The following is a 26,856-nucleotide window of genomic DNA, read 5'->3' on the forward strand; positions in this document are numbered from 1 at the left end:
GACGCAGCGCCATCTGAAACACGGGCTATGATCCTCTCGGGCTATGATCCTCTATGATCCTCTTCTATGATCCCTCTTCCTCATCACTCAAGATATACAGTAGGTGGCGGTAATACTCCAAAGGAGTGATCGGCCATACAACTGGACGAAGAAGAAAAACAACTCGTTTTTTCAATTCGGACAGTTCAGACTCGGTTGGATTTGTATACTGGAAAGACTTGTTTTTCTTCTTCAGGGGTGACGCAAATGTTGTGCGCCGGACTGGTTCCCTCACTAGGAGAATACGCAAATATTTGGCCAGGTAAACATAAGTTTTCACGTAGACCAGAAATAGCAACATTTATCGCCTTAAGGCAGTCATTTTCATCTTATATAGCCATACATGTGAAGACTAATGCTATAATCTCATAAACGCTGTATTTTTTGTATTATCAGCGTTAGACGCTGTACAGTAACTTATATTGGCGGGTTAGCTGCTTGGCTAACGTTGGATCCTTTAGCTAGCCTGTATGTGACAGATTACTGATGTTATCTAATCGCGACATACAGCTTCATGCATATGTCCAGTTTTTGTGATTGGTGAACTGTATTATTTTGTCAATAGTAATAAAAATAATAAACAAGCTGAAGACACCTTGAATTATTTAGCCTAAAACAAGTGTGCTGATAAAAGTTCCTGATGGTAGATTACGTTATGATCGAGTTAACTAACGGGTAACGTTACTTCGTCTATTGCAGGATAAATAACATCAAGCCCCTTAATGAATGTTAAAAGCTTTATTGTTAAGATCCACTGCAATGGAAGGAAGTTTAACGTTAGACTCAGATAGCTTACTTCCTGTAACTAACCAATGACTTGAATGCCTTTTTTTAGTCTTTGCCACATTTACATTAATAACATGAGATGGAAATATATATGTCAAGGGAATTATGTAATTTTTCTAATTAATACTTCTACTCTTGATGCTTTTGAATATATAAACCATATATTATAGTATAGTGAACTCATCACATTTGTTCTACTGTGATGTTACAGGTATTTGTCATCCACATGGGAATGGGGGACATGAAGACACCAGATTTCGACGACCTACTGGCTGCTTTTGACATTCCAGACATTGATGCAAAAGAAGCTATTCAGTCTGACACCGATGGTAATCATAATGAACCGAGTGATGTTAGCGGAAAGGAGAGAAGTGGCAGTCCCAGCCTAAGACCAATTGTTTCTCCAGAAAGCCCTGTTCCTTCAGCTCCTCATAATGATCCCTCTGTGGTCAGTGTGATAGTCAAGAACAGCGTACGGCCCGATCGATATGTAGATGATGACGACAAAATGGAAGGGAATGTAACTGAAGACTTTCCTGGAGCTGATAGTGCTGATGATGGATCTCCCCAACAGGCTGCCAGGGTGCCATTAATCTACAATGGACTCCAGGCTGTCTCAGGTGGGGATTCTTTAGAACCTTTTCCCGCACCCTCTTTAACCCAGATGCAGCCCAATAGACAGCCTTGGTCTTCCAGTGAGTATATTGATGACCATCAGGATGGCACTTCTTCAAAAAACTCTGATAGCACTTTTCCTCCACATCAGTCTTTATCCTCATCTCTTCCCCCCATCTTATCCTCACATTTAATTGGTCCTCACCCCAAACTCGATGCTAAAGAAGCACAGCGTTCAGCTTTAAATGGCGCTTTGAGGACTGGAGTCCGACGGCGCTTATCTGACGATGAAGAATCTGAACCAGATCTGGGAAGCCCTCCTCTCATCATACAAGAGAGCCCGGATTCTCAGATGTGCTCGGCTCCCAAGGTGCCACGCAGAAACCAGTCTCCTCTAAGCGCTTTACAACCCCGTTCTCCTTCTTCCCCAGCCTTACCGATAAGCAACACTCAAACGGAGGAGTTGGCCCCCTTGGTCCACCAATCAGCTTCACTACAAATCAGCATCAGCAAAACCTCAGTGACCTCTGGAAATGAACCACCTACTGAGGAAAAACACCTGGAGCACATTATCGAGGAGAGAGATTCTCCCGAAAGCCCTGAGCCGGAAATCCCCCTTTGCCCTCAAGTTAGCTCTGTTTCAGAAGAACCTCAGGTTCATACGCCTTTAGCCTCAAATCAGCAGGGAATCATTGAGACTGGACAGAAGAAAGAAGAGGGTGCTCCTGAAGATCAGCTTATTGACATGAGCTTGAGTTTGCAGGACCGAGAGAAGAGCGACCATCACAGCAACATGAAAAACGATGGGGCTGAAGATGCAGACGTAAAAGCAAAGTTGGTCGATTCTGGCTCTTCTAAGCCTCTCAAAGTCAGAATCAAAACTGTCAAAACCCCTACTGGAAACATAACACGTTCTGTATCCAAAGTGGCCTCCAAAGGAGCAGGGTCCTTGGGGGCATCCAAGGGTTCTGAAGGCAGCAAAGTTGCAACAGGGGTCTGTAAATCAGTCCAGAGGATTCAGAAATCCAGTGCTGTGTCGATGTTGCCCGTGTCCACCCTCCAAGATGCCAGCACGGCTATGTTATTTGCAGCCAGCAAGGCACAGAATAAAATGGCTGCCACTCTCTCGGCCACTGCAGTCAACATCACCAGAACATCAACTCTCCCCTCTGTCTCATCTTTATCTGCAGCCTCCTCGTCCATGACAGGGATGAACATTCTATCATTGGGACAGAAGATAATGAACGGGAACCCCGGTACAGCTAAACCAGCCTCTATTGTAAATAGTCCGGGAGCCGTGATCTCCCGCAGCCAGTCTAGCCTCGTCGAGGCCTTCAACAAAATCCTAAACAGCAAGAATCCGTTGCCATGTTACCAGCCGGATCTCTCCACCCCTCCTGCAGAATGGGGTCTGCGATTGCCCTCCACCGGATACCGCTGCCTGGAGTGCGGGGATGCTTTTGCTCTGGAGCGCAGCCTGGCGAGACACTACGATCGGAGATCTATGAGGATTGAGGTGACATGTAACCACTGCTCCAAACGATTGGCTTTCTTTAATAAGTGCAGTCTGCTGCTTCATGCTCGAGAGCACAAGGAGAAGGGACTGGTTATGCAGTGTTCACATCTGGTCATGAGTCCGGTCAGTATGGAGCAGATGATTGGACAACAGGATACTGTAGCTATAGGTAAGAAACTACATGGGTTTCTTCGGTCTGTATCAGTTTGACTTGGAACGACTGAGGATAAACTTTTTTGAGAGAGAGAAAAAAACTATACATACAACGTTTTATAAAAAAATGTGTGCTTGTGTTCTTGGTATCAACTCTTGAATTCTTACTGTGAGAACTGTGCTTTTGAAGGGTCAATAGGTAATCCAAAATTTGTTATCTTAAATTGTTAATAAAATGGTAAAATGCGTTGGTTAATAAAATGGTAAATTTACAGAAAGATAAAAACACATCCTGGCACATTATTTTGATTAATTATGCTCTCAAAGCTGCAATACAAAATTTTATTTTTGTTAAATTACCCCAAATCAATTATTGAGCAAGTAAATAAAAACATTGTTTAAAACTGCTCCTTTTTTGGCCCAATCATAAGATTATAATAATGATTTTGAGCTGTTGGGTACAATTTTGTGAGGAATTTAAAAAAGTATGCAAGGTATCCTGCAAATTTGTTTTAAACAGAGATGGCAATAAAAGCAATAAAAGCTTGCAGTTTTTAGGTATTTTAAAAACATAAATCATCGCTAAAGTTGCTACATGACTCAAAAGCTCAGGTAACAGTTAAAAGTGTGGACAAATGCTTAAAGGGATAGTTTACCCCACAAAAAAGAGAACATTCTTGTGTCCCTAACTCTCTCTCGTGTCATTTCAAACCTGTATGACTTTCTTTTGCAGAACACAAAAAAATGTTTTGAAAACGTTAGTACTCAAACAACAACACGTTCACTGTATCAACACAAGACCACTGAGACATTTCTCAAAATATCTTCTTTTGTGTTCCACAGAAGAAACAGTCAAATACAGGGTTTGAATAACATGAGGGTGAATAATTGATGACAGTTTTTTTATTTTTGGGTAAACTATCCCTTTATGTACAGTAGCACTGTACTGGACCAGTCACTGTCTCAGTCTGCAGAGAATCTGTGTACTGCAAAACAAATGACTTAACCATTGATTCGGAAGAATTCACCTGGGGCTTATTCTCTCTGTGTACTGTTTCACAGAATTGTCTCTGGGCGCTTTGCTGAAGGATCCTTTAGGGAGCCGAACTGTATTATATTATTACATTATTACATATTGCATACATAGCTTGGTTTTGGGCTGTAGATATTTGACCACAGTAATTTACAATGATTAGTTCGTGTCTGTCGTCTTGCAAAGTAGGTTCAATACAAATGTGATGTAAGTTGTAACTGTCCCTCTGTTACAGGTTTGCTTTGTCCATCTCCTTCAGGATCTTCTGTCCTGCCTGCCGTTAAAGAAAGTACTGTTCAACTTTCACAATCCTCTGAAAACTGGTAAAAGCATTTAAAGAAGCATTTCTCATTTAAAAAAGGAACCACGCTTGCATCCAAAACTGTAGCTATAAATCACGTACACAGATTTTACTGTCTTACAGACTGAATAGAAATAAAATCCACTTATAATACAGTCTATGCTGTAACCTGCTAATATACAGTAAGTGCTAAAATAAATCTGATTTGTCTAATAAAATGAATGCCAACTGTGTTAAATGTTCTCAGCTGTCCAGAGTGTTGGAGTCCCTTCAAAGGGAAGGCAGAAATAGCAGCACACTTCCAAGAGGTCGAGCCTGGTGGTGCTGACACAGTAAGTATGTAGGGAGAGAGACAAAATGCACGTCTTTATCGTGTAAACAATGGGTAGTTTTTAGAGATTTTACGTCTGTAGGCTTTAATAAGTAGTTATAATAAATATCATTCTAATCTCTTTTTAGTACTAAATACTGATCTTTCCGTGCAGTGTTGCATGCAGTGTTCTCCTCCGATGGCTCTGTGGAACTTGTGCAGTGCTGCGGCTCACCGCCGCTTACATCAGCAGCGGTCTCCTCTGGTCTGCCCTGAATGTGGTGTCACCTGTCAGCTTCATAATCTCAACACACACCTGAATCAATCCTGCATGCACTACTCTCGTCGCCTCGGATACAGGTACCCACACATATCCCATACCTCAACGCCAAGATCATGGGTTACTATGAAAACTAATGCATTTGCCATTTTGGTGAATGAGCTTTTCTTTATTGCTCCTGTTACTCGTTACAGATGTGCCTGTTGTCATTTGGTGTTTGGAGGAGTAAACAGTCTAAACGCTGTGAAGACACACATGCAGACGGCTCACTGTGAGGTGTTTCATAAATGCCCCTCGTGCCCCATGGCTTTTAAAGCGTCCTCTGGTGCTGAAACTCACTGCATCAGTCAGCATCCTGAACTCCCTGAGACTGCTCGACAATCCAAGTGGGTGTAAAAAAGTGTAGCCGTATTGAATCTGGGTTAAATCATTTATAAATCGGTAGTGTCTGTACTTTTAGTTACTCTCCAGCACTGTTTGTGTGTGTTTGTAAATCTAAATTCTTCTCATAAATACAAATATTCGCATAACCATCTACCTTTCTTTTTGACAGGGAGATCTATAAATGTGTGATGTGTCGGACCGTTTTTACCCAGAAAGCATTGCTCAGCGTCCACTTTGACACCCACTTAGCCAAGCAGAAAATGAGCGTCTTTAAGTGTCCAGACTGTAACAAGCTCTTCACACAGAGAGGTTCACTTCTTGAGCACATCAAGGTTAGACGTTAGTTCGGTTTACACATATTGCTCGCATTCTTTGACAAAAACATCTGATCGTTCCATAATGTGTCTTCAGGTCTCTCACAAGGCCTCTAGGACTCAATATGACGGAACGATGCAGAGGAGTTTGGTGAAGATGGAGAGCTCTGATGGAGAGGAGTGGGGAAGAGATGAAGAGGAGGACAGAGGAGGAGTGCGAAGAGAAGCTGAGGTCTCCAAGGCTCCAGATGTCCAGGGCTGGAGCTGCACAAAGTGTCAGACGCGCTACACGGAGAAAGAAAAGTACATCACGCATATGTCCGAGGAGCATGGCGAGGTCAGTGCATCATCACAACAAGAGATAAAGCTTGTTACAGTATATACAATAATATACAATAATGTAGAATTATTGTGTGCCGGTTTTTGATCGAAGGAGCTGAAGAAGTTTCCGTGCACTCTTTGTGAACGCTCCTTCTCTTCATCCTCGAGTTTAAGACGTCATATTCGAGTCAAACACAAAGGCATCAAAAGAACATTTTATTGCCAGTAAGTATAACATGCTGTATGTACAGTAGGGCCCACAACTACTTAAAAACTACTCAAAAATGTGTTTGTGTTTGAAGACTGTGCACAGGTGGGAAGAGGAGTTTCAGTAGTAAGCTGATTCTTGAGAAACATATCCAGGCTGAACACAGAGGAACAGCCAATCAGAGTCAGGTGAGAACTCACATTCACTCCGTATGTTTTATGTGGACAAGATTGCGGTCAGTCGATGACTAAACGGGCAGCATTTTGTGAATGATGGTTCCTAGATTCAGAACGGCACTATACATCCCATTTAATGATCTAAAACAAAACCAAGTCAGCTTTATTAAAAAAAATTGCAACTACTTGCTTCTTTTTAGAAACAAATTACATTAATAAGTAATTTAATTCTGTTCAAATGTTCCGTTTTTATTCTTCCCACCATCTGTGAAGGACACATCTGCGCTGCCTTCAAAAACTGACGTGATGAAGGCATCTCGGTAGACAGGATGTAAGACAGAGACACTGGATTTAAACGTGAATGTGCCTTTTAAACTTGGACACAACTGTACTCTTAAATCTCTTTCAGACTGTACCTCATATAACTGATCCAGCGGACAGCTCTTCGGAGCAGGATGGTGGTCCTAGCACTCTGGGCAAAGCAAACAGCCGAGTGGCCAAGAGCAGAGAACCTGCAACCGAAGATCAGGAAGCCGTGGGATTCCGCTGCATGCCGTGTGGTTTTGCCACTGAAGACAAGGAGGAGTTTCTACAGCACATTGCTTGTCACCGTGGTGAAGGAGGCAGCGCCTTTCAGTGTCAGCAGTGCGGGGCGTGTTTCGCATCCGCCTCCTCCCTCAGCAGGCATCTCTTCATCAGCCATCGCGTACGTAACGTCCCCCCTGAGCACGCCCAGGTGTCTCCCGGCACTGGTTCAGCAACTGGGAATGTGACCTCTGACCCCGCTGGGTCCCCGGGATCACCATCGAGTACAGGGGGCTCACAGGTGGAGGATGGGGAAGGGAAGCATACCTGTAAGGTGTGTGGACGATTCTTTACCAAACCTGCTGATCTTAACACACACTTCAGAACTCATGGCATGGCCTTCATCACCACATACAAATCAGACAAACCAGCATAGAAAAAACGGATAGAGAGAATCAGCAAGAGGGTGAATCTCACTGAAAAATATTTGATATAATGAATTTAATTCAGTGATAGGCATGCTGTCTTTATTTTTCTTAATGTAAAGCTATAAACATACAGTTTTTTTACTGTAATATAATGTAAAAGAAATTAAAACCCAATTGGGTGGAGGCATAAACCAATTTTAAACGCCATTCTTGTTCTTTTAAAATGTTAAAAATCTCAATGGTCATAATAGCTGGCTTTATTTTATTTATGCAAAATCTAATATCTAAAAATCTACAAAATGTAATGTATAAAAAATTATTTTTTTATATTTTGGGCTAATTTATTGTGGCCTGGTCATAACTTTCATGAGATTCACCTGAGAAGAACAGCGGTATAGATTATTGATGCAGAGTCTGTAACTATAAAACTGTTCATGACTAGCCTTTAATGCTCTACATAAAACTAGAAAAAGACACTGCATCAGGTAAAATATTTGCAAGAATGTTCTACTTCAATAATTGTTTACTTAGTTGAAGTCAAAGTAGAGCCAAGCAATAGAGACTGAATGTTTATGTTTTGGAATTAGAATGAATGTATTTGGATGGTCATAAACGTGTTTACCAGCCCTGCTGTATTTATGTGCCTACTGATTTCATTGTGCAAACAAAAATTGTACAGTCTATTTTCTTGAATTACAAAATGCAGCTTGTTATAAATATAAGACTGTAACGACTACCAGTTTAGCACAGCCAAATGCTCATGATTCAGGTGATTTTCAATCATTATTTTTGTATGGTAGACATTTGTAATTTCTTTTTTTTAATCTGTTTTCACCGAAGCATTTATAAGCAAGAAACTTGCTAAATAGCACAGGTGAGTTTAAGAATAAGAATGAAATAAGTGCCTTCTTCATTTAATTGGGATTAATTTTACTTATCACAGGCCTGCAGGAAATGACTGTGTTTCATCATTTTGATGCAATCTGTACTGTGTGTGTAGTTGAGGTGATGCATGACAAATGTAAAAAAAATACTTTTATGTTTGTTTTATTGGTGACTTATACATCTTGTCTTCTCATTTTTTACAGATGATTAATATAATTTTGTTTTACTCTTGCCATCTCAGATTGACTGTGACATAATAAAAACTGTAGTGCCTGAACCATTTAGTCTCTTTCTTATCATACAGTATACTCAATTTATATCGTTTTGATTTGATTTTATATTCATTTTAACTTCAATCTGTATTGAAATCTCAAAATTTCTTAACATCAAACTTCTCTCTAATCTATAATCTTGCACCCAACTGGAAATTTCCTAAATGAATTTTGCCATCTTTTTAATGTAAAAACAAATGTGTTTTAATTTTACCTGCAGCTCTTTATTGTTTATTGTGTATAACATTTAAAATCTTTTGCAATGACAGTAGTTGAGAAAAAAATATATCAGTTCACCTGATGTAAATTGTTATGGTATGACCAACTAAGCTTTGTTTTCTTCTATTCAAATCTCACGCTTCTACTCTCTTTAGGTCCTGTGTTATCGTCATGTTTGTGCATAAATTCTTTGATTATGTTCGCAAAGAACACAACCGTAAGATTTAAAATAGCTGTTCTTATCCTACAAAAATATTACACTAGTTTTTAATGAAATATGTGTATTGTTAAATACCTTTATTAAATAATGAATCTGCTTTCAAAAAGATATACATAGGAAGATAATAAAATAGAATTTCTTTTTTTAAATAAACACAGAGTTAAAGATTGACTAAACCTCAATTTTATAAAACCATTTTCTCTGTCTTTGGCTTACATTAATATAAATGAGTATACTTAAGAAATCAGTGACAAAGTGTAAAGTATTTTAAAATATAGCAATTAAAAGCAATTTAATGACCAAGTACTAATCTAATAGTTGACTAGTTGATCATACATCAAAAGAAGGTGTGAATTTGCCATCAGTCATTGTCATGAGACACATGTCATCCTATGGCATTCAACCTCTGCTCTTTTTAGCCGATGTAACCAAACAACATCAGCATGCTGAGCTGCACCAGGACCACATATCCTGCCATGCTCTGTACCGCTGCCCCTGCAGGAGACAGACAAACATGCAAATATAATTGATGATTTAATATAATCCAAAAGATCGCTTTAAATGTAATACTTAGTTTTCTACAGAATATATTGGAGTGGTCATGCAAACACAGTAATGTTTGGATAGTGCCACAGTGTTTACACTTTCTGGGAAAACAACCTAGTACAGTTCAACCAAAAATAAAATTTCTCTCATGAATTTATCTCTTGTTGTCAAAACCAGAATGACTTTATGCTGTCTGTGATCTTGAAGTCAGCGATTTGTTCTACAGTTTTGACAACATCACTCAAGTAAAATTCTCGGAAGAGTGATTTTCCAGAGCCTATTTTCACAGTCCTGCCTTCTTGTTTCTGAACTTCTAGTCGTGTGGCAGGATCGGGACAGAGCCCTTAGGTTTTATGTAAGAAAGCCATGAGTTGTTTATGTTTTTACATATCATGTGTTTTCTCGTGTCTTGTCATTGGCCCCGCCCCTATCGTTTCCCGTATTGCTTCCCTGCCGTGTCTTATGTTTCTCACCTGCCCCTCGTTATCTTCCTTTGTTTGTTCCCCTATAAATGCCCTCATGTTTCATTGTCCTGTGCTCATGGATTGTATGTACTTGCCTTCAGTCTTCCTGTTCTTCACCTTGTCCGTGGATTGAGTTTTGTGTTTATACTGCCGTGGTTTTGTGTGAGACGTTTGGTCGAGTTCTTGTTGATTATTTTTAGTTCTTGTTCTGCCCCCATTGTGGGAAGTTTTTGTTTCATGTTTTGTATCTTAGTTCTGTTCCTGTTTTACACCCCCTCGTGGGTTTTTGTTTTGTGTTTTGAATGAATAAAGTCTTTGTTAACCCCTTCTACCCCGCCTGCCTGCAATTGGGTTCTTCCCACGACTTCAGAATCCACGAGCCCAGCACAATGAAACATGAGGGCATTTATAGGGGAACAAACAAAGGAAGATAACGAGGGGCAGGTGAAAAACATAAGACACGGCAGGGAAGCAATACGGGAAACGAGAGGGGCGGGGCCAATGACAAGACACGAGAAAACACATGGAGTGTCAAAAGACAAACACCCCATGGTTTTCTCACACAAAACCAAAGGCTTTGTCACGGCTCTGCCACAAGACCAAAAAAACCATGACAAGATAAGGCAGAGCCGTGACACCTATTCTATTATCCCATATATATTTTTGTTCTCTCTCGTGACCCACCTCCTTTCAGTGGCAATGGGATGGTAGGGTTTACACTAGTGCTCTCAGCGCGTGGGGCCGTCACTCCCATAGCCTCCTCCACTGCAGTCCTTTGATCGGCTCTCAACGCTGCCCGCTGAGAGTCTGTTACCATAGCAGCATTATCAGGACCCAAAGCCTTCAACTGGCTGACTGACAGCGCCTGAACACAAATTATTAAAGATGAACTTCATACTTACAGAGCATCTTTCAAGAACTGATCAGACATTAGACTCAAACATTAGACGTGATTAAAACTGAACCAAATCAAAACAGAAAAACAGATCAAAAGTGCAAAAAGTTAACTCACAGCCAAACGATCAGGAGGTATGAGAGGGATGGTGGATGATCGAATGAAGGACATGACTGTGGAATTTAGATGTCCTATTTCAACAGCGCTTAGACCAGCTGGAGAGAGACACAGTTACATCATAACATGAGGCACTTGTCACTTTTTTAACCTAAAGTATGTTGTTCAAATATGTTGATAATATGGCCATACATCACATTTTTGTAACACTAACCAATAATGTTGCCCATTATGTCAGCTTGAGCTTCGCTCCAGGTCTCTGGCTTTCCAAATGCAGCCACTGCTTTATCCTTAAGACGCTCTATAATGTTCAGAGGACAAGGAGCACGACCCACCACCTCCACTGACTCCCTGGTTCCCAAAAACCGTGTACATAACATATGAGTAACATTGGGTTTGCTGTGCTGTTAGTGTACACTTTAATGGTCAGCAAGGATAAATTCAGTACAATTATGAATAAAAATGTCAAACCTGAGGCTTGTGGAATTGAGCTGATCAATCTGGGCAGGTTGTAGGCCACATATGAACTGTCCCAGTCCTTCCATTTCCAGTTCTCCCAGTTGAGTCACATTTAATCTGGTTCCCCTTTGAAAGGCCTGCCAGACTGCTGACCTCTGTAACATACAGTATTTTGGGGATTTAATGTGTTTTTCTTAGTGCTTTTGGGGGACACCATATTCCGTTTGTGTGTGAATTGAAATCATTTTCTTATGGTGCTCTCAGGAGTAGTTAAACTACAGCAAGTGCATGAAAGTCATATTGTTTTAAGGTCACATGTAATTTTATAATAATTATATAATAATAAATACACTTGACTTTTCACATACTTTCACTTTTGTTCACAAAGTAAAATTTGGTTTCTACCAAGGTGCTTTTGCATGTGTATCATATCATGTGTGTCTAAAAAACATTTGATGACATTTCCGTGTGCTGTGTGAGTTATCACCTGTGTTTGGGTAAAGTTGCAGGTGTTTAGTAGATCCAAAGTGTCCAGGGAGGAGATGCTGACATTACACAGCTCTTCAGAACTGAGGCTTTGAGAGATGCAGGCCAGCTCAGTTAAAACCGAGTCGTTTAACATAGACATACTACCCCATGCCTGTCACACACAAGAGTCATTTTAAAGAACTATAAGGTCATATTCTGTTGCACATGTGTAAGAACCTCCACTGTTGTGTACCTCCAGAGTTTTTGCTCTGAATGCAGACAGCTGTTCTGCACTGAAGTTGGTTATCTCTCCTAGTATTGGCAGAGCGTCTTTGAAGCTCTGCACAGTCATCCTATACAACTGGGTCGGATTCCAATACACATTGTCGAGTCCTAAGTCTTCGATGACTGAAAGTATAGGCGCGGATAAGGTGGGCACCACTGTGAGAGATGCGGAAACTGTAAGAAATGATTAAATAATTTATTGGTTTCATTTTGCTTGTGATCTTTATTTTATGTCAGAACGCTGAGACGTGTGGTTTCACGTAATGGTTGTTTCTTTTCCTTTAGAGCATTTAGACACACACACACACACCTTGTCTCTTTTTGCGGCTTGGTAGCGTGCCGGCTGTTTTGAGTTCAAACAGTTTGCGGCGAAGTGCAGAAAGATCAAACCAAAAGCGGAACTCCTTCGGGACAGGCATGGGCTGGATGGACAAACTGTCCCTCAGATCTGATAGACTTGATCTTAACCAGCTCTGCAAGACAAGAGATAGGGTGAAGGAATGGGTTGTGAGGAAGAGATCAGCGGTTGACAAAACAGGACAATATAAATGTAGCGGATGGAATAAAATATGATTGTGGAGAAAAATAACATATTTGATTGATCTAATGTGAAACTTACTCTGAAAGGCAGTCTTTCAACAGCTGTATTATTGAGTAAAAGAAGTGGTCCAAGTGTTCTCATGTCCTCCTCTGACCAGTTAGAAGGGTCCCTTTTTGAATACAAATGTTGTGTTATTACCTGTGATCATTAATAGCATTTTTGAGGATTGTTTAAGTTTTAGAACACTTTCACATTTTAGAATAATAGTACACTAATCAAAACTAGGCAATAACACAAATGTAACACTGGGATTAATGTTGTGACTGCAAAATGTCTAAAATAAATTAATGCTGGATTTACTTTATCATCTTCAGTGTTTTTTTTATTGCTCAACTGTACAATACAAGACAGGGAACAACACAAACAACAACACAAGGCTCATCTTCAGTCACCTCTTGCCTAGAATTTGCAGAGAGGTTCACCTGGCATTTTTTCACGCAGCTTCTTGAGGTTTTACCCTAAGATGCTTTTAAAACAATACTGAAGGAGTTCCCATCTGTTCTGAGCTCTTATTGGCTGTTCTTTTTTCATTATTCAATCATCCAATCATCCGTTTAAGAAAATGATTGTTAAATAAAATGACAGTTTTGTATTGAAAATGTTTTGATCTTGCATAATTGTTTTTCTCTATGAATCTAATTTCGGATATTTAAGCATATACATTCAGGCCAAAAACGTTTTAAGATCATGAGAAACAATTCACTACACTTTGTACACATTGTGTTACCCATAGGTATCTGTAAGCAGCCTGAAGAGTTGCTCTCTGTGCTGTTGTGGGATATGTTGACAGGATGCTAGTGCCTGCAGAGTGGCGTTTAAAGCCTCAGCGTTCAAAGAGGTGATCCAGACAGGGTCTAACTCACACACCAGAGAGCCAAGACTCAAGATCCCTGCTGCAGGAAGATCAAACACATTTTCCCCCTGCAGAATACAAAATCAGGGCATATTTTACAATACAATACAATTTTATGTGATTTATTTTTGTTTGTTTAACCAGCTTGAAGACTTCAAACTGGTTGGAGCCAAAAGTAACTACAATGACCCAAAAACACTTAACCACCTCAAACTGGTTGGTCTTGTTTTTTTCGTACCAGGATTAGATTCTTTGTGTTTGCATGTACGTATCTTGGAATTTGCATCAGTGTTTACAATTAAACCACAGAAAACTTGTGTTTTACATTTAAACCCGTGGGAAGCGTGAAAGAAGAGTGTGGGTTTCTATGAACATATTACCAGACATCTGATGGCTTTTCTGGCAAGCGAGGCGCGTGATGGAGCGTTATTTGGCAGAGAGGACAAGTTCACTTGGTTCATCTTTTCCAGGAAAGCAGAACACACAGAATCGGACAGGTTTTGAATCTTCTCCATGCTGAATGTGCCATGACAGGATAAATGTTGGTCAGTGTGCAAGGAGGGAAAGCACAAATTATTAAAGAATAATATTGTGGTTTTAACACGATACAAACATAAGCTTTACATGTTATAATGTTAAATATGTGATTGCAATAATACAAATACGTTAATCTCAAGCAATATCTATGTAATATAAGCACTGGTTTGCTCTTACGGTAGATGAATGAGCAGTATGGTTGGAAGGGCCTGGAGCTCAGAGACTGAAATATCATTGAAATATCCAGGTCTCTGTTCCTCCAGACTTGCGAAGAGTTTTTGAGCTGCACAGCGTATCTGAGAATAACAGGCAAACAAAATATTAAATATAGAAACACACACATACACGCACAATTGATAATGGAAAAAGTGACAGAGCTTTAAAAAAAATGCTGCCGTGCGTGCGTGACATGAATGTAGGATTGTTTACCTGTACTCTGGAGAGCCAATCAGAGGATTCCGAAAGTGTCTGTACCATTTCCAAAACATTGGTTCGATTGACACTTTCAATCATTTCACAGGTAACACCCTGTACAGCCTGAACCAGCTTCCTGTTGTCAATACAGTGAAATTGCTCATCATGATCAGCAAGAAGACATTATTTTTATAACACATTGTATTGCTTTAGTTTAGTTTATTATAGTGCTTGCTGATGCATGTATATATTTAAGAAATCTATTTATATTTATTTACAATTTTATTAAATTTGCATATATATATATATATATACAGTATATATATGCAAACATTGTTGTTATATAACACACACACACACATGCCATATATACATGCCACACACATATACAGTATTATTTTAACAGACAGCACTAGTGTACTGTAAGTTGATCACAAAAAAGTCTCACCGTAATGCACCGAGGTTAATCTTTTTACCCAAAATCTTCTTTACAAGGTATGCAGACTGCAAAGTAAAAAATATTTATTAGTAGAAACTAGAATAATCAGATATGGAATAAACAGATGTTAGTATTTCTGTTTTGCGTGTGTACCTGAGCAAGAGTCCAGCTATGACCCTCCAGCTGGTCCACTGAGGTCAGATTGGCCTTCTCCAGTGTGGAGAGAGACAAAGAATGGAGAAGAGAATCTGGTATCTCCTTTACCAGTTCAGATGCATTCACATCATGACGGAACTGACAAAAGACAGACAGCATAAACATGAAGTTTATCAACTTATCGTAAGAGCTTAGATTCAAATTCATACACAGTGAGGTCCAATATTGTAAGACTTTTATCTTTTTTCATTACAAATTATATTATTAGCAAAACTATTTCAGAGAAAAGGTCACTAAAACTCACTAAAGTTTACATTAAATATCTAATCTAAAAATGCCGTAAGATTTTATTAGCCATCGTTTTTTTACTGAATTTTAAGTAGGCCTGTATTGTAAATAATTGTAAAATTATTCTCTTCATATGATGTCAAATATAGAATCTCCCTATTTGTGGAACTCTTTCTGAACAAACTCTTTTATTCTTACCGCCTGCAGTAGAGCTTTCTTCTGTAGGGGCGACATCTTCTCGCTAATGTTTTTCAAAGCTTCATTTCCCAGCAGCCCTTCTGTCTTCATTTTCCTGAGAAGGCCACTGCTCACCCCTCTCACAACCGAACCCAGAGACAACAGCTTCTCACTGCTTATATTCTACAAAACAAAACCTTCTTGTGAAAACAAGAAAAAGAATGCTACAAATGCTGAAATGCAGTTTGCAGAAGATCAAACCTTGGTCTCATCCAGCAGCTTCTTAGCCAAAGTTCTGGCTTGCGCTGGGTTCCATTTGGCCTGTCCCAAACTGGCGAGGGTTTTGTCGAGGTCCTCTGAAGTGAAACTGGATAACTTGGAGAGTGTGAGAACAGACGCGGCGGAGCCCAGAGACTGTAACATCTCACGAGAGAGAGATGTGTTGTCTTTCTCCAGAATCTTCTGTACTAACAGTCTCTTCATCTGAGACAGATCACATGAGGGAATAATCATTAAACTCTTATATTAATATTAAATTAAACGCAACATTTTGCTGATCCATTATTGTAAACATAACGGAATTAAATAAAGATAAAACAACGTGTCAAACTAATTCAACGAGTCTTTCGCAAATAACTACTGTAGTACCAAGTCTAAGTCTGTAGTACTAAGTTTCCATCACATTTTTTATTTTTGCGTAATATGTTCATTTTAATTATGCTAAGATTATTTTAGAGCAGTATTGACATAATAAAGAGGCAGTTCTGACCTTGGCTATTTCAGAGTTGTCACAGGCATCGAGTTGAGACAGCAGTTTCTTACTGAGAGTCGCATTCAGAGACTGGAAATCATCAAAGAAACAGGCCAGAGAGCCCAACCTGTGGAAGTAAAGAGTAAATAAAACAGCGGAGAATATTTGTTTCACATCTATAGTGTGGAAAATATCCATCACAGATGTCCTACCTATCCACCTGTTGGGTAAAATTGTTACCACTCGAACACTCTTGCTGCAACCGTTGGAAAAGTGCTCGGCCCAGTACGGGTTGTATTCCACCAATGTTACGAAATGATGGAGAGAAATCTGGACTTCTGAAAAACGTACAGAGCTGAGAAACAAAATATATATATACACTTATTAAATGTGCAGCATTGGGTGGTTGGGGAATGTTTTGAAACACAAAGACATTGAAACACGTCACATAAATGTGATTGTGGCTTTTTACAGAAACTGACCTCTTCTTTAGGGATGGTCTTTATTTCCTCTAATGGCAGTCGGGAAAGGAAAGGCCCCATCATTGTCAACACCTTAGCCTGAAGCCACAGCATTTTGGGAGCACATTTAGGCAATGACGCTACAAAAAAAAGAAAGTTCATAATAGAGCATGTTGTTGTGATTCTCCTTGATAAGTGATAAGTTTCAGACCTTCAGTATGAAGGTCTGGCTACGCGAGACTAAATGACAAATGACTTATGGAGTGTTAGCCTGGATTTCACTGACAGGGTCACATTAAAACTTAAATCCGTTACTCTGTTGTAATTGTTTGCTCTGAACTTACAGACGGGGGGCTTGAAACTCAATGATTTAGGAGGGAGAAGGCTGGAGAGAGATGGTTTCGAAAGGCATTTAAATTCACTCTCTGCAATTCTCTCCTTCAACCACCCAATGATCTCCTTCCTCTGGTCCTCAGACAGAACGTTAAACACCTCACCAAACATCTTCATGCTTGAAAGAGAAAAACAAACAAACAAATGTTCACGCAAATGCAGAATATATAGCGTACTTGTTAAGTCACTCTAGGAGAAATAGAGTTTCCCAGAAGGGATGAACTTACATTGCATCCAGGTTAGAGATCTGTAAAATGGGTGGCAGCAGAAAGTTAGATGGAGGCATTGTTTCTAAGAAGGGTTTGGCTGCCCATAACAGCTTCATTAGATTGTCTTTGTTGAGGTCTGTTCCATTCTGCATGATGGCCATCCAGGAAAGAGGAGCCAGAAATGCCCGCATGAAACAGAGATGGCCGTCCTGATCGGATATGAATGTTTAAAAAGAAAGAGGAAGTGAGAAACAGAGTATGTTGTGTGTGAGTATTGCAATATCAGTATCCCACGAAATAGGCTAAACTATATATTTTCAATGATTTATTGAGTGATATAGCTAAAAAAACTAACCGTAGTATTCCTCATGAGTTCAATCATATGGGCCAGATTGGTGCAGTTGCGAATCTTCTCTGGAATGTTCTGAATTTTGGGTTGGTTTTTCCATACAAAGGGCGAACATGAAAGAAAGGTATAGAACAAGAATTGTAATTGGGTTTTTCTGAAAGTATCCTTTCCACTATATGTGTAATGCTAGAAGTAAAACAAACCCAGACTGGTTCCTGCTCCTCTGCCGTTTCATTGGGCTTAAGGGGGGAGCGAGGGAGGAAGGGTGGAGAGAGCGATGAGAGAAGTTCAGGAAAAACTGAGATGGGGTTCTCCGTCATGTCTCTCCCTGTGTAGGAGCTGGAAAATAAATACATGACAGGGTTATATAAAATGAAAAGTGATCATACACCTTGCATATGATTACTTGAATATCAGGTTACCTGTTCTGTGAATTGTCCATTATAAGAGGAACTCTGTAACCTGAAACAATGCAACCACATTACTTGACAAAAGACACAATATCCCATGCAAACACTCTCTAATTTGCCTTCTCTGTCCATTGTGGTTGAAAACAAAGGCATTCTCCACAACAGTGTAAACACAAAAGTTCTGCACAATAATGTTAATCTGGCATTACAGGATTAGATATGATTTCAAAACACCAACATAATATATTTTGGTTAGTGCATGGCAGTGATTTTTCCGACATCATGCAAATATACCCGACATGGATGCTATATATTTGCATATGGCTTATGTGATAAAACTCCCACCTGGATTTAGTGAAACTGATGCTCAGATATATTTTAAATATATTGATTTACATTTGATGCATTTAAATCATCAGTAGCAAGGGTGGCTTTATACTTTTAAACATTTTACCTTTTTTGGAGCATGTCATCATCTGCGAGAAAAAAAAGAGAGATTTAGTGATTAAACAAATGTAAGTATGGTTTGTGGTTTTGTATACTAAAATTATATTTGATTCATTTTTTATCTTTAGAATTATAATTGAGTTACCAGTTTTCTGGCCATTTCCTTAAAGTCTGGAGGCATTCTCGGGAAGTTCACGCTTGATTGGTTACGGTCTGCCAACTCTGGTGGCATCATATCCTGTAACATTACTGTGAAGAACACAGTAAACAGAGAATTAATATGAATAGATTATATAAAGTTTATATCAAGTTTTTTTGGGGAGGGGGGTTGCATTAACATATGATTTACGTCATGTTGTATTTTGCTTGACATAAAAAGATGAGACCAATTTACCTGCAGCCGACAGGGCTACAAAACAGAGGATTACAATTCCCCTGTATAAAGAAATCATTCTCTCCCTTATTCTCTCAATCCAGATGACTCTCTGTAAAAGTAAAATATGGATCATTAAAATGCATCCACAAAAACAAATCACAATATACACTCCTAAAATCAGTGTAGTTGCTTTATCTGTAATGATGTTTTATCAGACAGGTAGATTAAATGTGGACAGTCCAGACAAATGTGACGACACACACAAAGTTCCATTCACTTGAATTGGTTTGCATAGTGCCTGTACATTATGTAAACACGGCAGTGAAGATTTTACCGGATCTATATTCAAATGTACATCATTCAAGATTTAAATAAAATATTAAACATTGTTTTTGTATACATGATGATATTGACAGCGCATAATAAATGAAAAGTATGTCTAATAATTACATAATGTCTACTCCAACAACAATCATAGAAACTTCATTGTGACTATGGTTTTTGTAGGTATGCCAACCAACAAACTCCGAGCTACTGCCTATATGATTCCCTAGATCTTGCCCCTGGGATTCGGGATGATTGCTATGATACAGCCTCTCACTGGAATACATCTCAGGAAAAAGATTGCCTTCAGTCTCACTGTGAACTCATGACAAGGCAATATTATCAATTTAACCCACGATTGGATTTACTTTTATTTGCATTGCTTAGGCTATTTGTGTTTGCCTTTGAGTATCATGTTTCTCCTATGAAAATTTTGAATGGATGAACTGCGCACATACATTTATGCCGTAGATTGCTTAAATACATTCTCAGTCCAATAAATAAACAACATACAGTAAATGACATCACTGTTCTGGCACTGACGAGATGAGCGTTTATAATAGGCCTACTTATGGTTATTTATTAAAAGATTAGTCTATGTATATCACATGCTTTCTTTTGCATTAAGGTATAATTAAAATGCAGCCAAAGTAAAACACCTCTCTTATCGTATATTCGCGAAATATCTAAATGATAAAGATACTAAAATACTGATACTTAAACTAATATACAACAGCGTTTTCTTGATTATTAACTATTTCGGTGAACAAAAATCCTATTAGGCCTAACACTAGCGTTAAACATCTTAAAAAAAATCTACTGAACCTAAAGCAAGTAAACTAAACCAACATCAGCGTGTTATTCATGACTTGATTTTAAGGTTAAACATTACAAATGCGTTCACGTAGGCTACTCACTGTGAATGTTCTCTGAAGATAGAATCAGAGCATGTATTGCGAATAGCTGACAGTCCGCTGAACAGGTGCACACTATAGATTAAGAACATGGTTATTTACTCCCTATAGACGCCTCCCTCTTTGGAATACAGTGCAGGTGTGTCATGTAAATGAATGAGTGTCTGTGTGATTGGTGTCACTTTTCCATCTATCATCTTTTTTATTTTTTCAGTGATTTTACAGAACCAAAGATTTATAACCACTGTCCACCTCATAGCAGTTGGGTTCATTATTTGAACTATTTTAGACTGGAAGTATATTAATGTTTTTGAAGTATAGTTGAATATATATCAGTAATGCATGATGTACATACTGTATGTAAGTATTGTGGTTAATTAGCATTACATGTATGAAGCTAATAAAGGCATACAAAGTTGAAATGAAGGTAAGCTTGTTTCTATGTGAATGAGCAGTAATGAGGTCCCTGGAGGACTTGTTAAGTGTAATAAGAAACAGGTTGCCTACAATACTTCAAACGTGGGTTAGCTAAGCAAAAAGTTAAAGTGATGAGCTGACGGTGACAAACGGCATTGTACATTTGACTGCTAAATCAGCTACATGCAAATTCAAGATAAATCTGTGACAAAACAGAAAAAAAACATACGGAAGTTATTTTATCAAACATTTCCATTAAAGCGGTACTGCTTCATTTTCCTGGATGACAAGTAATTGATTATATTATATAGGCTAACCATACCTCAAGCATGACAGGTGGTATATTTATTGGCTTGATCTCAGTTTCTTACAAGAGAAACAAGTCAACCATTGTTTATTTAACTTTTGTCTTAATATTACATAAATTGTTATGGTGCCAAATGTGTTAAACTAAAAACACAGTAATAACAGTACAATTAAAATAATTATCAGCACTGAAACACTATCTGGACATATAGAAAGAACATAAAGATCTGTTTAATTTAGCTTGTCTCACTGGACTCTTTTAACAAGTCTGGACTGCCCTCTCCCCTATGCAGTACAACACATTAATTGCTGCTTATAACAGAGGTGCTAGATGATTTATAGAGAGAGATTATGACATGAACACACCATTAGCGTTTTTGTATTTTATTAAATGTTTACATATGGATATTCATTTGAGTCTCAATTTTCTTTTGTAGTCCTGGGTCACTGAAATGCTCTGTGGAAAAAAGAGAGATCTTGACTTACATCACATGTCACAATAAAAACATGTAGAAAATATATAATTATAAACAGAATCAAGTAAAGTCTACCCTTTAAACCAACCTGCTGCAAATTCTCGGATATCTGTAGGTCTTTTCTGAAACACCTCCCTGGTAGAAAAGAGAGAGAAATAAATGTCTTATATAGGCCTACGTTATTATTTTTTATCATATACACGAAGCATAAAACTCACCTTAAAAAGTCACTTAATAACAGGTCTACTTCTGGATGAGATCTCAAATATTTTTCATTAGAGATCCTCGTTTTGATCTAGAGAAATACGTAAAATGTTATTAATATATATGACAATTTTCTTCATATACGGGTTGGTGGTGGTTGGGGAGATTACGCTGTAAAGTGTAACCTGCACGTTTAACTTTAAGAAGGTCAGTGATAAAAAAAAATTTGATTAAAGGGATAGTTCACCCAAAAATGGAAATTATGTCATCTTTCTTTCTTATGCAGAACACAAAAGAAGATATATCGAAGAATGTTGGAAACCGAAGAACAGTGGTCCCCATTCACTTGCATTGGTTTGTGTTGATGTAGAAGTGAATGGGTAACACCCATAGGCGTAATTTGCGGGTGGACGGGTGGGACATGTCCCCACCACTTTTTGCCAAAGTCAATTTTGTCCCCACCACTTATTGGAAGAAATAAAAAATACGGAGTGTCTATTTACCGTGCAAGTAGCCCGCTTTGTAAGCAGAGGCTATTTAGCCCAGTAGTTCTCAAACTGGGGGCCATGGCCCCTGGGGGTCCCCGAGAAGGATCCAGGGGGCCACAGATTTTGTTGCATTTTATGAAATATAGAAATTGATCATAGATTTTATGCAATCAAACATCAGAAAAATAAGACTAGCAGACAAAAGAATTGATGTTTCAGCATTGTATAACCGAATATGTTTTTGTTTAAATAAAAATGTTAAATTTAAGATTATAAATCTTTATTTGGGGGACCGCAAAGCAATGCACTCTACACAAAGGGGGCCTTACAACGAAAAGGTTTGAGAACCACTGATTTTATGGCAAGCCGTTTTGACATAAAATACCCTTGGCTGTACTAGTCATAATTTAGTTTTAACTAGGCAGAATTCCAATTCCAGATATCTCTTCTGTGATTTTGACTCGTCACAATTGGAATTAGTATATCTACAATGTGATTATGACTAGCCATAACAGGCAATGAAGATATCTATAATGTTATTTTGGCTAGTCATAATATACATTTGAGATATCTACAATGCTTTTTTGACTAGTCATATTCTTCCATTGACTTCCATTGAAAAATATTTTCAGATATCTACAAACGAGTTTTGACTAGTAGAAACTGCAATTAAAGATATCTATAATTGATTTTGTACTAGGCATAATTCCAGTTAGAGATATCTCTAAATGAAATGTTACTAGTGTTTATTTAATTAGAGATATTTCTAACTGAATTATCACCAGTAGAATTTATAATTTGAGATATCTCTAATTTGTGTTTGACTAGTCATAATCACATTTAAGATATCTTTAAAGAATCGTTTTTAAAGATATCAAAAAATCCATTTGTAGATATCTGAAAATACTTTATTACTAGTCAAATTACAATTGAAGATATCTTGAATTGGGGTTTTGTCTAGGCAAAACGTAATTAGAGATATCTTGAATTGGAATTCTTCCTAGTGAAATCTCATTTACAGATATCTTCATTTTATTTGATATATAATTCAGATTTTTGACTAGGGAGATTTTTCTTTGGATATATCTTCATTTAGCTCTGCGACTAAGAATTTCAATATAGATATCTGGAATTCACATTCTTACTAGTCAAAATTACTTTATAGATATCTAAAATGCATGCATGCAAATACACTTTTTCTAAGCCCCACCTTAAGCGTTTTTAACCAATCCTTCCATGGAAACTGTTGTCATCTGCTATTTTGTCAAATAAATGTATAATAAAGGTCCTACGTTTTGTGTCATTCAAGCTGCTTTATACAGAAGTCATTTAAAAGAATGAAAATAACAACGTTGCTGGTGCATATGTAAAAGTAGCATAACGTATGCAGAGGGTTTTGTTAAATAAAATATCATAAAGTTGGAGATGTGTGCTGTGGATTAAATTGTGTTTGCCTTTATTCCAAATGAACACACTTAAGATAAGCATCTGTATAGGCATCATGTCTGGCGCAACATTTTGATTCATAATGCACTGGCGCTCATCACTGAACACAGCAGAACATCACCATCACTGATCTCTTGCTATAATATAATACAATATACAATACTCCCCCCTTGTGTGTAATTACCTAAATTCATGACTAAACCTGCATCAACAAAGAACACAATACATACTGTATGTATAACGTAACGTAATAATAAATGCCATCAATGCCAGTTAAACTTTTATTAACCTGTAATCTTCTTTAAAAAAGTCTTCACCTATTTACCCGGTCTGCCATATAAGCATTATTCTTGTCCATCACGTGTTTATTTGTACTTTTTCACGTTTTGGTATATAATTCCAATGTTTGCCACTCATGTCTCTTCAAAATATATAAAAAATCAACTAAACGAGCAGTTTGCTGTTCTTTGTCTTTATTAAACATTACACTTTGTTTGGTCCGTTTTGTAACATGACTGCAATTAAAATTACAGCGCTATGCATACATGCATGCTGGACACCGTTTACCACATGAATGTATCCATATATTGTTTAATAATCCCTAAAGTACTTCATTCGGTTATTTTCTCTCCGTGACAAGTTACAAACGCTGTCTACTGTTGTTAGCAGTTAGCACTAGGCAAAAAAGCGCAACGGCTAATGCTACCACCTTGGCTTCATCGGAACACAGCAAAGGCGACAACAGGCTAGTTTTTTTAATGGATGCCAATGGGTTTTGTTAGCTGTTACGCTTTCTCCGTGTGGATATATTACAGACCCTTCCATCTCACTTTACAATCTGATATGTGATAGGGAAAAAGTTCAGTAAACAACATGCCCGAACCCACGACGACATGAAGCAGATAACACATGCTTTACTCTCTACGCCACTGGAGCAATCAATTTTCTTGTGCCTTTCTTACATTTTGTCTATTCCTACCTGAAACTGATAGGCGGAGTTAGTATAGGCTAATTCAGTATGGCAAGCCGTTTTGTCATATAAAACTGTGGTCCATAAAATGTGTTTTACATAGCTTTAATTGTTTTTCGACGAGTCATAATTATAATTTGACTAGTCAAATTGATAATTAGAGATATCTGCAATTATAATTGCGCTAGTAAGAAATCTGATTCGAGATATCTGTAAATATGTTTCGACTAGTCAAAACTCTATTTAAGATATCTGTAATGACGTCATGTAATGAGTCGCAAATTAACGCGTCACACATACGCAAAAGTATTTAAATATATCTCTAATTCAGTTTCGACTAGTCACAATTATATTTTAAGATATCAGAATTGTGCCTATTCCTAGTCGAATCTGCTGTTGTGTGACGTGAGACTTAATTTGCTCAGCTCCTCCCCCACACCAGAGCCAAAGCCACTAAGGGAAGCCGGTGCAAGCTTTAGCCTATTTATTTTTAATAAAATGATGAAAATATTTAAAAATGGCTGTTCAAGTCATACATGAACCAAACATTTTGCGCTTAATTGCACTTTGGTGCTATATATTCGTCCTTATTGTTCTCGACATGCGGTTTCTATCGTCTATTGCAAGATTAATTACATTTTGATACTTGATAGAAAACTCCAATAAATGGAAAAAGTCACAACTTTGTAGTTTCATGAGTTCAAAACAAAATTTAGAAAGTTAGTTGTATATTTGTAGCCTATCTGGCAATGCCCGTAGTAATAAGTGAAAATACGATTTTTTTAAAGATATTATTTTTCCATCTGTTTCCCCTGTATACTTGAATGCTTGTCCTTATTAGCAGGGGGTTCCCAAACGTCTCAATCCTTGACCCACCGACAGGTAATCTGTGTCAAACACCAAATTTTTAACATGGGGAAAACACACATTCGTTTCAGTAGTTTTTATTTTATCAAAAATTAATACGTTTAATTACGTACGGCAACAGCCATCCTTACATATAATAAAGCACAACATGCTTTAAATGATCTAATGATGAAAACATGATATAGTTTAAAAACAAATGGAAGCAGATCTGATATATGATGTGAAAATTTAGAATAGTGAGTTTAGGGGATTCGAACCTGCTTCACGGTGTCAATATTATTTGTCATGCGTCTTTCGCACTAACGTTACACCACAAAGTAGTCGATTAAGTGGCGCAGCTTTACTGTTTTCTGGAGGAGGAGTCACCTACATTTGATTTTTCGCGTTTGTGACGCCCATGAATATTCCCAACGAGTTATTACAGAAACAATTTATCAAAGTATTGTTTGTGTCGTCTTTGTCCCCACCACTTTTCAAAACAAAGTTACGCCACTAGTAACACCACATCGGCTACCGACATTCTTCAAAATATCTTCTGTTGTATTCTGCGGAAGAAAGTCATACAGCTTTGAAATAACAAGAGGGTGAGTAAATGATGACAGAATTTTTATTTTTGGGTGAACTGTCCTTTTAAAATCAATAATTGTAGACTTTACCACAACACGTTAGGTTAGCATTTTTTCCAGTGCAAAACTGTATCCTGCTCTTATAAATAATAAACAATAAAAGTGCGAATGAAAGGATACCTTGAACTGTCGCAGTCTCTCCTGCTGCTCGGTGCTTAAAGCTCCGAAATCCAGTTTCTCTAGACCGCTGCTCTCCGCCATAACGCGTGTGTTTAGTCTCTAAACACCTGATGTTGACGTGCGTCACGAGCACTGCTTTGCTAAGGGACGCTCATTTCATGCATGCATTGTTTAGACAGATCTTCACAGAAACGCTTAAAATATATATAATAAAAACGTCTCGTTAATATACTTATGTATATATGCAGTAGGCTATCCTCGTATTTTCTTTATTTTTCTAATTATGTACATGTAAATAGCTTGAAGTAAGCCTCTGTAAACGGCAACGACCTAATTCGTCACATAGCAACGCGTCCATGGCAACACTTACACATTCGAGAGGATAAAAGACAACAAGTGATGTAATGTAACGTTAGCTCATCATAATACGTTTGTGTGGAATATCAGTTTGAGGGCATTCGAGGGCAATAAGAAATAATTCTAATTTATATTTAACGTTGCTGATTGTCATTATCTTGCCTGTTTTTTTAAACACAGTTTTTTCTACAAATGAATGTGGACAATGTCTTTTGGTTATAGCAGGTGGATGGCCTAAACTATAGATGCAGATAATTCCAC

The 26,856-nt window shown here is 38.1% G+C and overlaps 3 protein-coding genes across 7 annotated transcripts; 1 reads left to right on the top strand and 2 right to left on the bottom strand.

Annotated features, from left to right (window-relative positions):
* The first annotated feature begins 67 nt into the window (after window positions 1-67).
* znf687a (zinc finger protein 687a) lies at window positions 68-8,551 on the top strand. 3 transcript variants are annotated; one of them, XM_057339651.1, is made up of 12 exons: window positions 68-301; window positions 1,037-3,125; window positions 4,378-4,465; window positions 4,691-4,775; window positions 4,929-5,113; window positions 5,228-5,419; window positions 5,587-5,749; window positions 5,829-6,068; window positions 6,165-6,277; window positions 6,355-6,448; window positions 6,710-6,767; window positions 6,846-6,943. In XM_057339651.1, the coding sequence occupies exons 2-11, from the start codon at window positions 1,052-1,054 to the stop codon at window positions 6,758-6,760; spliced, it is 3,285 nt and encodes a 1,094-aa protein (XP_057195634.1). In that variant the 5' UTR covers window positions 68-301; window positions 1,037-1,051; the 3' UTR covers window positions 6,761-6,767; window positions 6,846-6,943. The 3 variants fall into 3 exon arrangements, with proteins under 3 accessions (XP_057195634.1, XP_057195632.1, XP_057195633.1); XM_057339649.1 differs by lacking the exon at window positions 6,710-6,767 and having other exon boundaries at window positions 71-301; window positions 6,846-8,551; XM_057339650.1 differs by lacking the exon at window positions 6,710-6,767 and having other exon boundaries at window positions 71-301; window positions 4,402-4,465; window positions 6,846-8,551.
* A 112-nt stretch (window positions 8,552-8,663) lies between these two features.
* otoa (otoancorin) lies at window positions 8,664-21,440 on the bottom strand. Of its 2 annotated transcripts, XM_057339654.1 has the most exons (30): window positions 21,408-21,429; window positions 20,322-20,393; window positions 19,099-19,189; window positions 18,850-18,953; window positions 18,712-18,733; window positions 18,270-18,309; window positions 18,051-18,186; window positions 17,854-17,922; window positions 17,517-17,707; window positions 17,241-17,407; window positions 16,918-17,036; window positions 16,648-16,790; window positions 16,454-16,562; window positions 15,946-16,167; window positions 15,706-15,867; window positions 15,217-15,357; window positions 15,073-15,128; window positions 14,640-14,760; window positions 14,388-14,506; window positions 14,054-14,189; window positions 13,548-13,741; window positions 12,839-12,929; window positions 12,530-12,692; window positions 12,188-12,393; window positions 11,954-12,106; window positions 11,479-11,621; window positions 11,222-11,358; window positions 11,008-11,105; window positions 10,680-10,860; window positions 8,664-9,480 (listed from the first exon to the last, which is right to left on the bottom strand). In XM_057339654.1, the coding sequence occupies exons 3-30, from the start codon at window positions 19,154-19,156 to the stop codon at window positions 9,401-9,403; spliced, it is 3,561 nt and encodes a 1,186-aa protein (XP_057195637.1). In that variant the 5' UTR covers window positions 19,157-19,189; window positions 20,322-20,393; window positions 21,408-21,429; the 3' UTR covers window positions 8,664-9,400. The 2 variants fall into 2 exon arrangements, with proteins under 2 accessions (XP_057195637.1, XP_057195636.1); XM_057339653.1 differs by lacking the exon at window positions 20,322-20,393 and having other exon boundaries at window positions 21,408-21,440.
* LOC130557674 (RIIa domain-containing protein 1) lies at window positions 21,115-26,556 on the bottom strand. Of its 2 annotated transcripts, none has more exons than XM_057339656.1 (4): window positions 26,239-26,556; window positions 21,736-21,812; window positions 21,606-21,652; window positions 21,115-21,498 (listed from the first exon to the last, which is right to left on the bottom strand). In XM_057339656.1, exons 1-4 carry the CDS (start codon window positions 26,317-26,319, stop codon window positions 21,437-21,439), a joined length of 267 nt encoding a protein of 88 aa, XP_057195639.1. In that variant the 5' UTR covers window positions 26,320-26,556; the 3' UTR covers window positions 21,115-21,436. The 2 variants fall into 2 exon arrangements, with proteins under 2 accessions (XP_057195639.1, XP_057195640.1); XM_057339657.1 differs by having other exon boundaries at window positions 21,593-21,652.
* Window positions 26,557-26,856: the final 300 nt, after the last annotated feature.

This window comes from Triplophysa rosa, linkage group LG8, assembly GCF_024868665.1.
Source record: "Triplophysa rosa linkage group LG8, Trosa_1v2, whole genome shotgun sequence".
Classification (NCBI taxonomy): domain Eukaryota; kingdom Metazoa; phylum Chordata; class Actinopteri; order Cypriniformes; family Nemacheilidae; genus Triplophysa; species Triplophysa rosa.

Coding starts and splice junctions, on each gene's coding strand:
- znf687a (XM_057339649.1), top strand. CDS start 1,052: ATGGGAATGGGGGACATGAAGACACCAGATTTCGACGACCTACTGGCT. Junction 4,466..4,690: donor TCACAATCCTCTGAAAACTG/GTAAAAGCATTT, acceptor AAATGTTCTCAG/CTGTCCAGAGTGTTGGAGTC. Junction 6,278..6,354: donor AAAAGAACATTTTATTGCCA/GTAAGTATAACA, acceptor TTGTGTTTGAAG/ACTGTGCACAGGTGGGAAGA.
- otoa (XM_057339653.1), bottom strand. Junction 17,708..17,853: donor AACTCATGAGGAATACTACG/GTTAGTTTTTTT, acceptor ATATCCGATCAG/GACGGCCATCTCTGTTTCAT. Junction 16,168..16,453: donor ACAACTCTGAAATAGCCAAG/GTCAGAACTGCC, acceptor GATCTGTCTCAG/ATGAAGAGACTGTTAGTACA.
- LOC130557674 (XM_057339656.1), bottom strand. CDS start 26,319: ATGGCGGAGAGCAGCGGTCTAGAGAAACTGGATTTCGGAGCTTTAAGC. Junction 21,813..26,238: donor AGAGACTGCGACAGTTCAAG/GTATCCTTTCAT, acceptor GTATTTCTCTAG/ATCAAAACGAGGATCTCTAA. Junction 21,499..21,605: donor TATCCGAGAATTTGCAGCAG/GTTGGTTTAAAG, acceptor TTTTTTCCACAG/AGCATTTCAGTGACCCAGGA.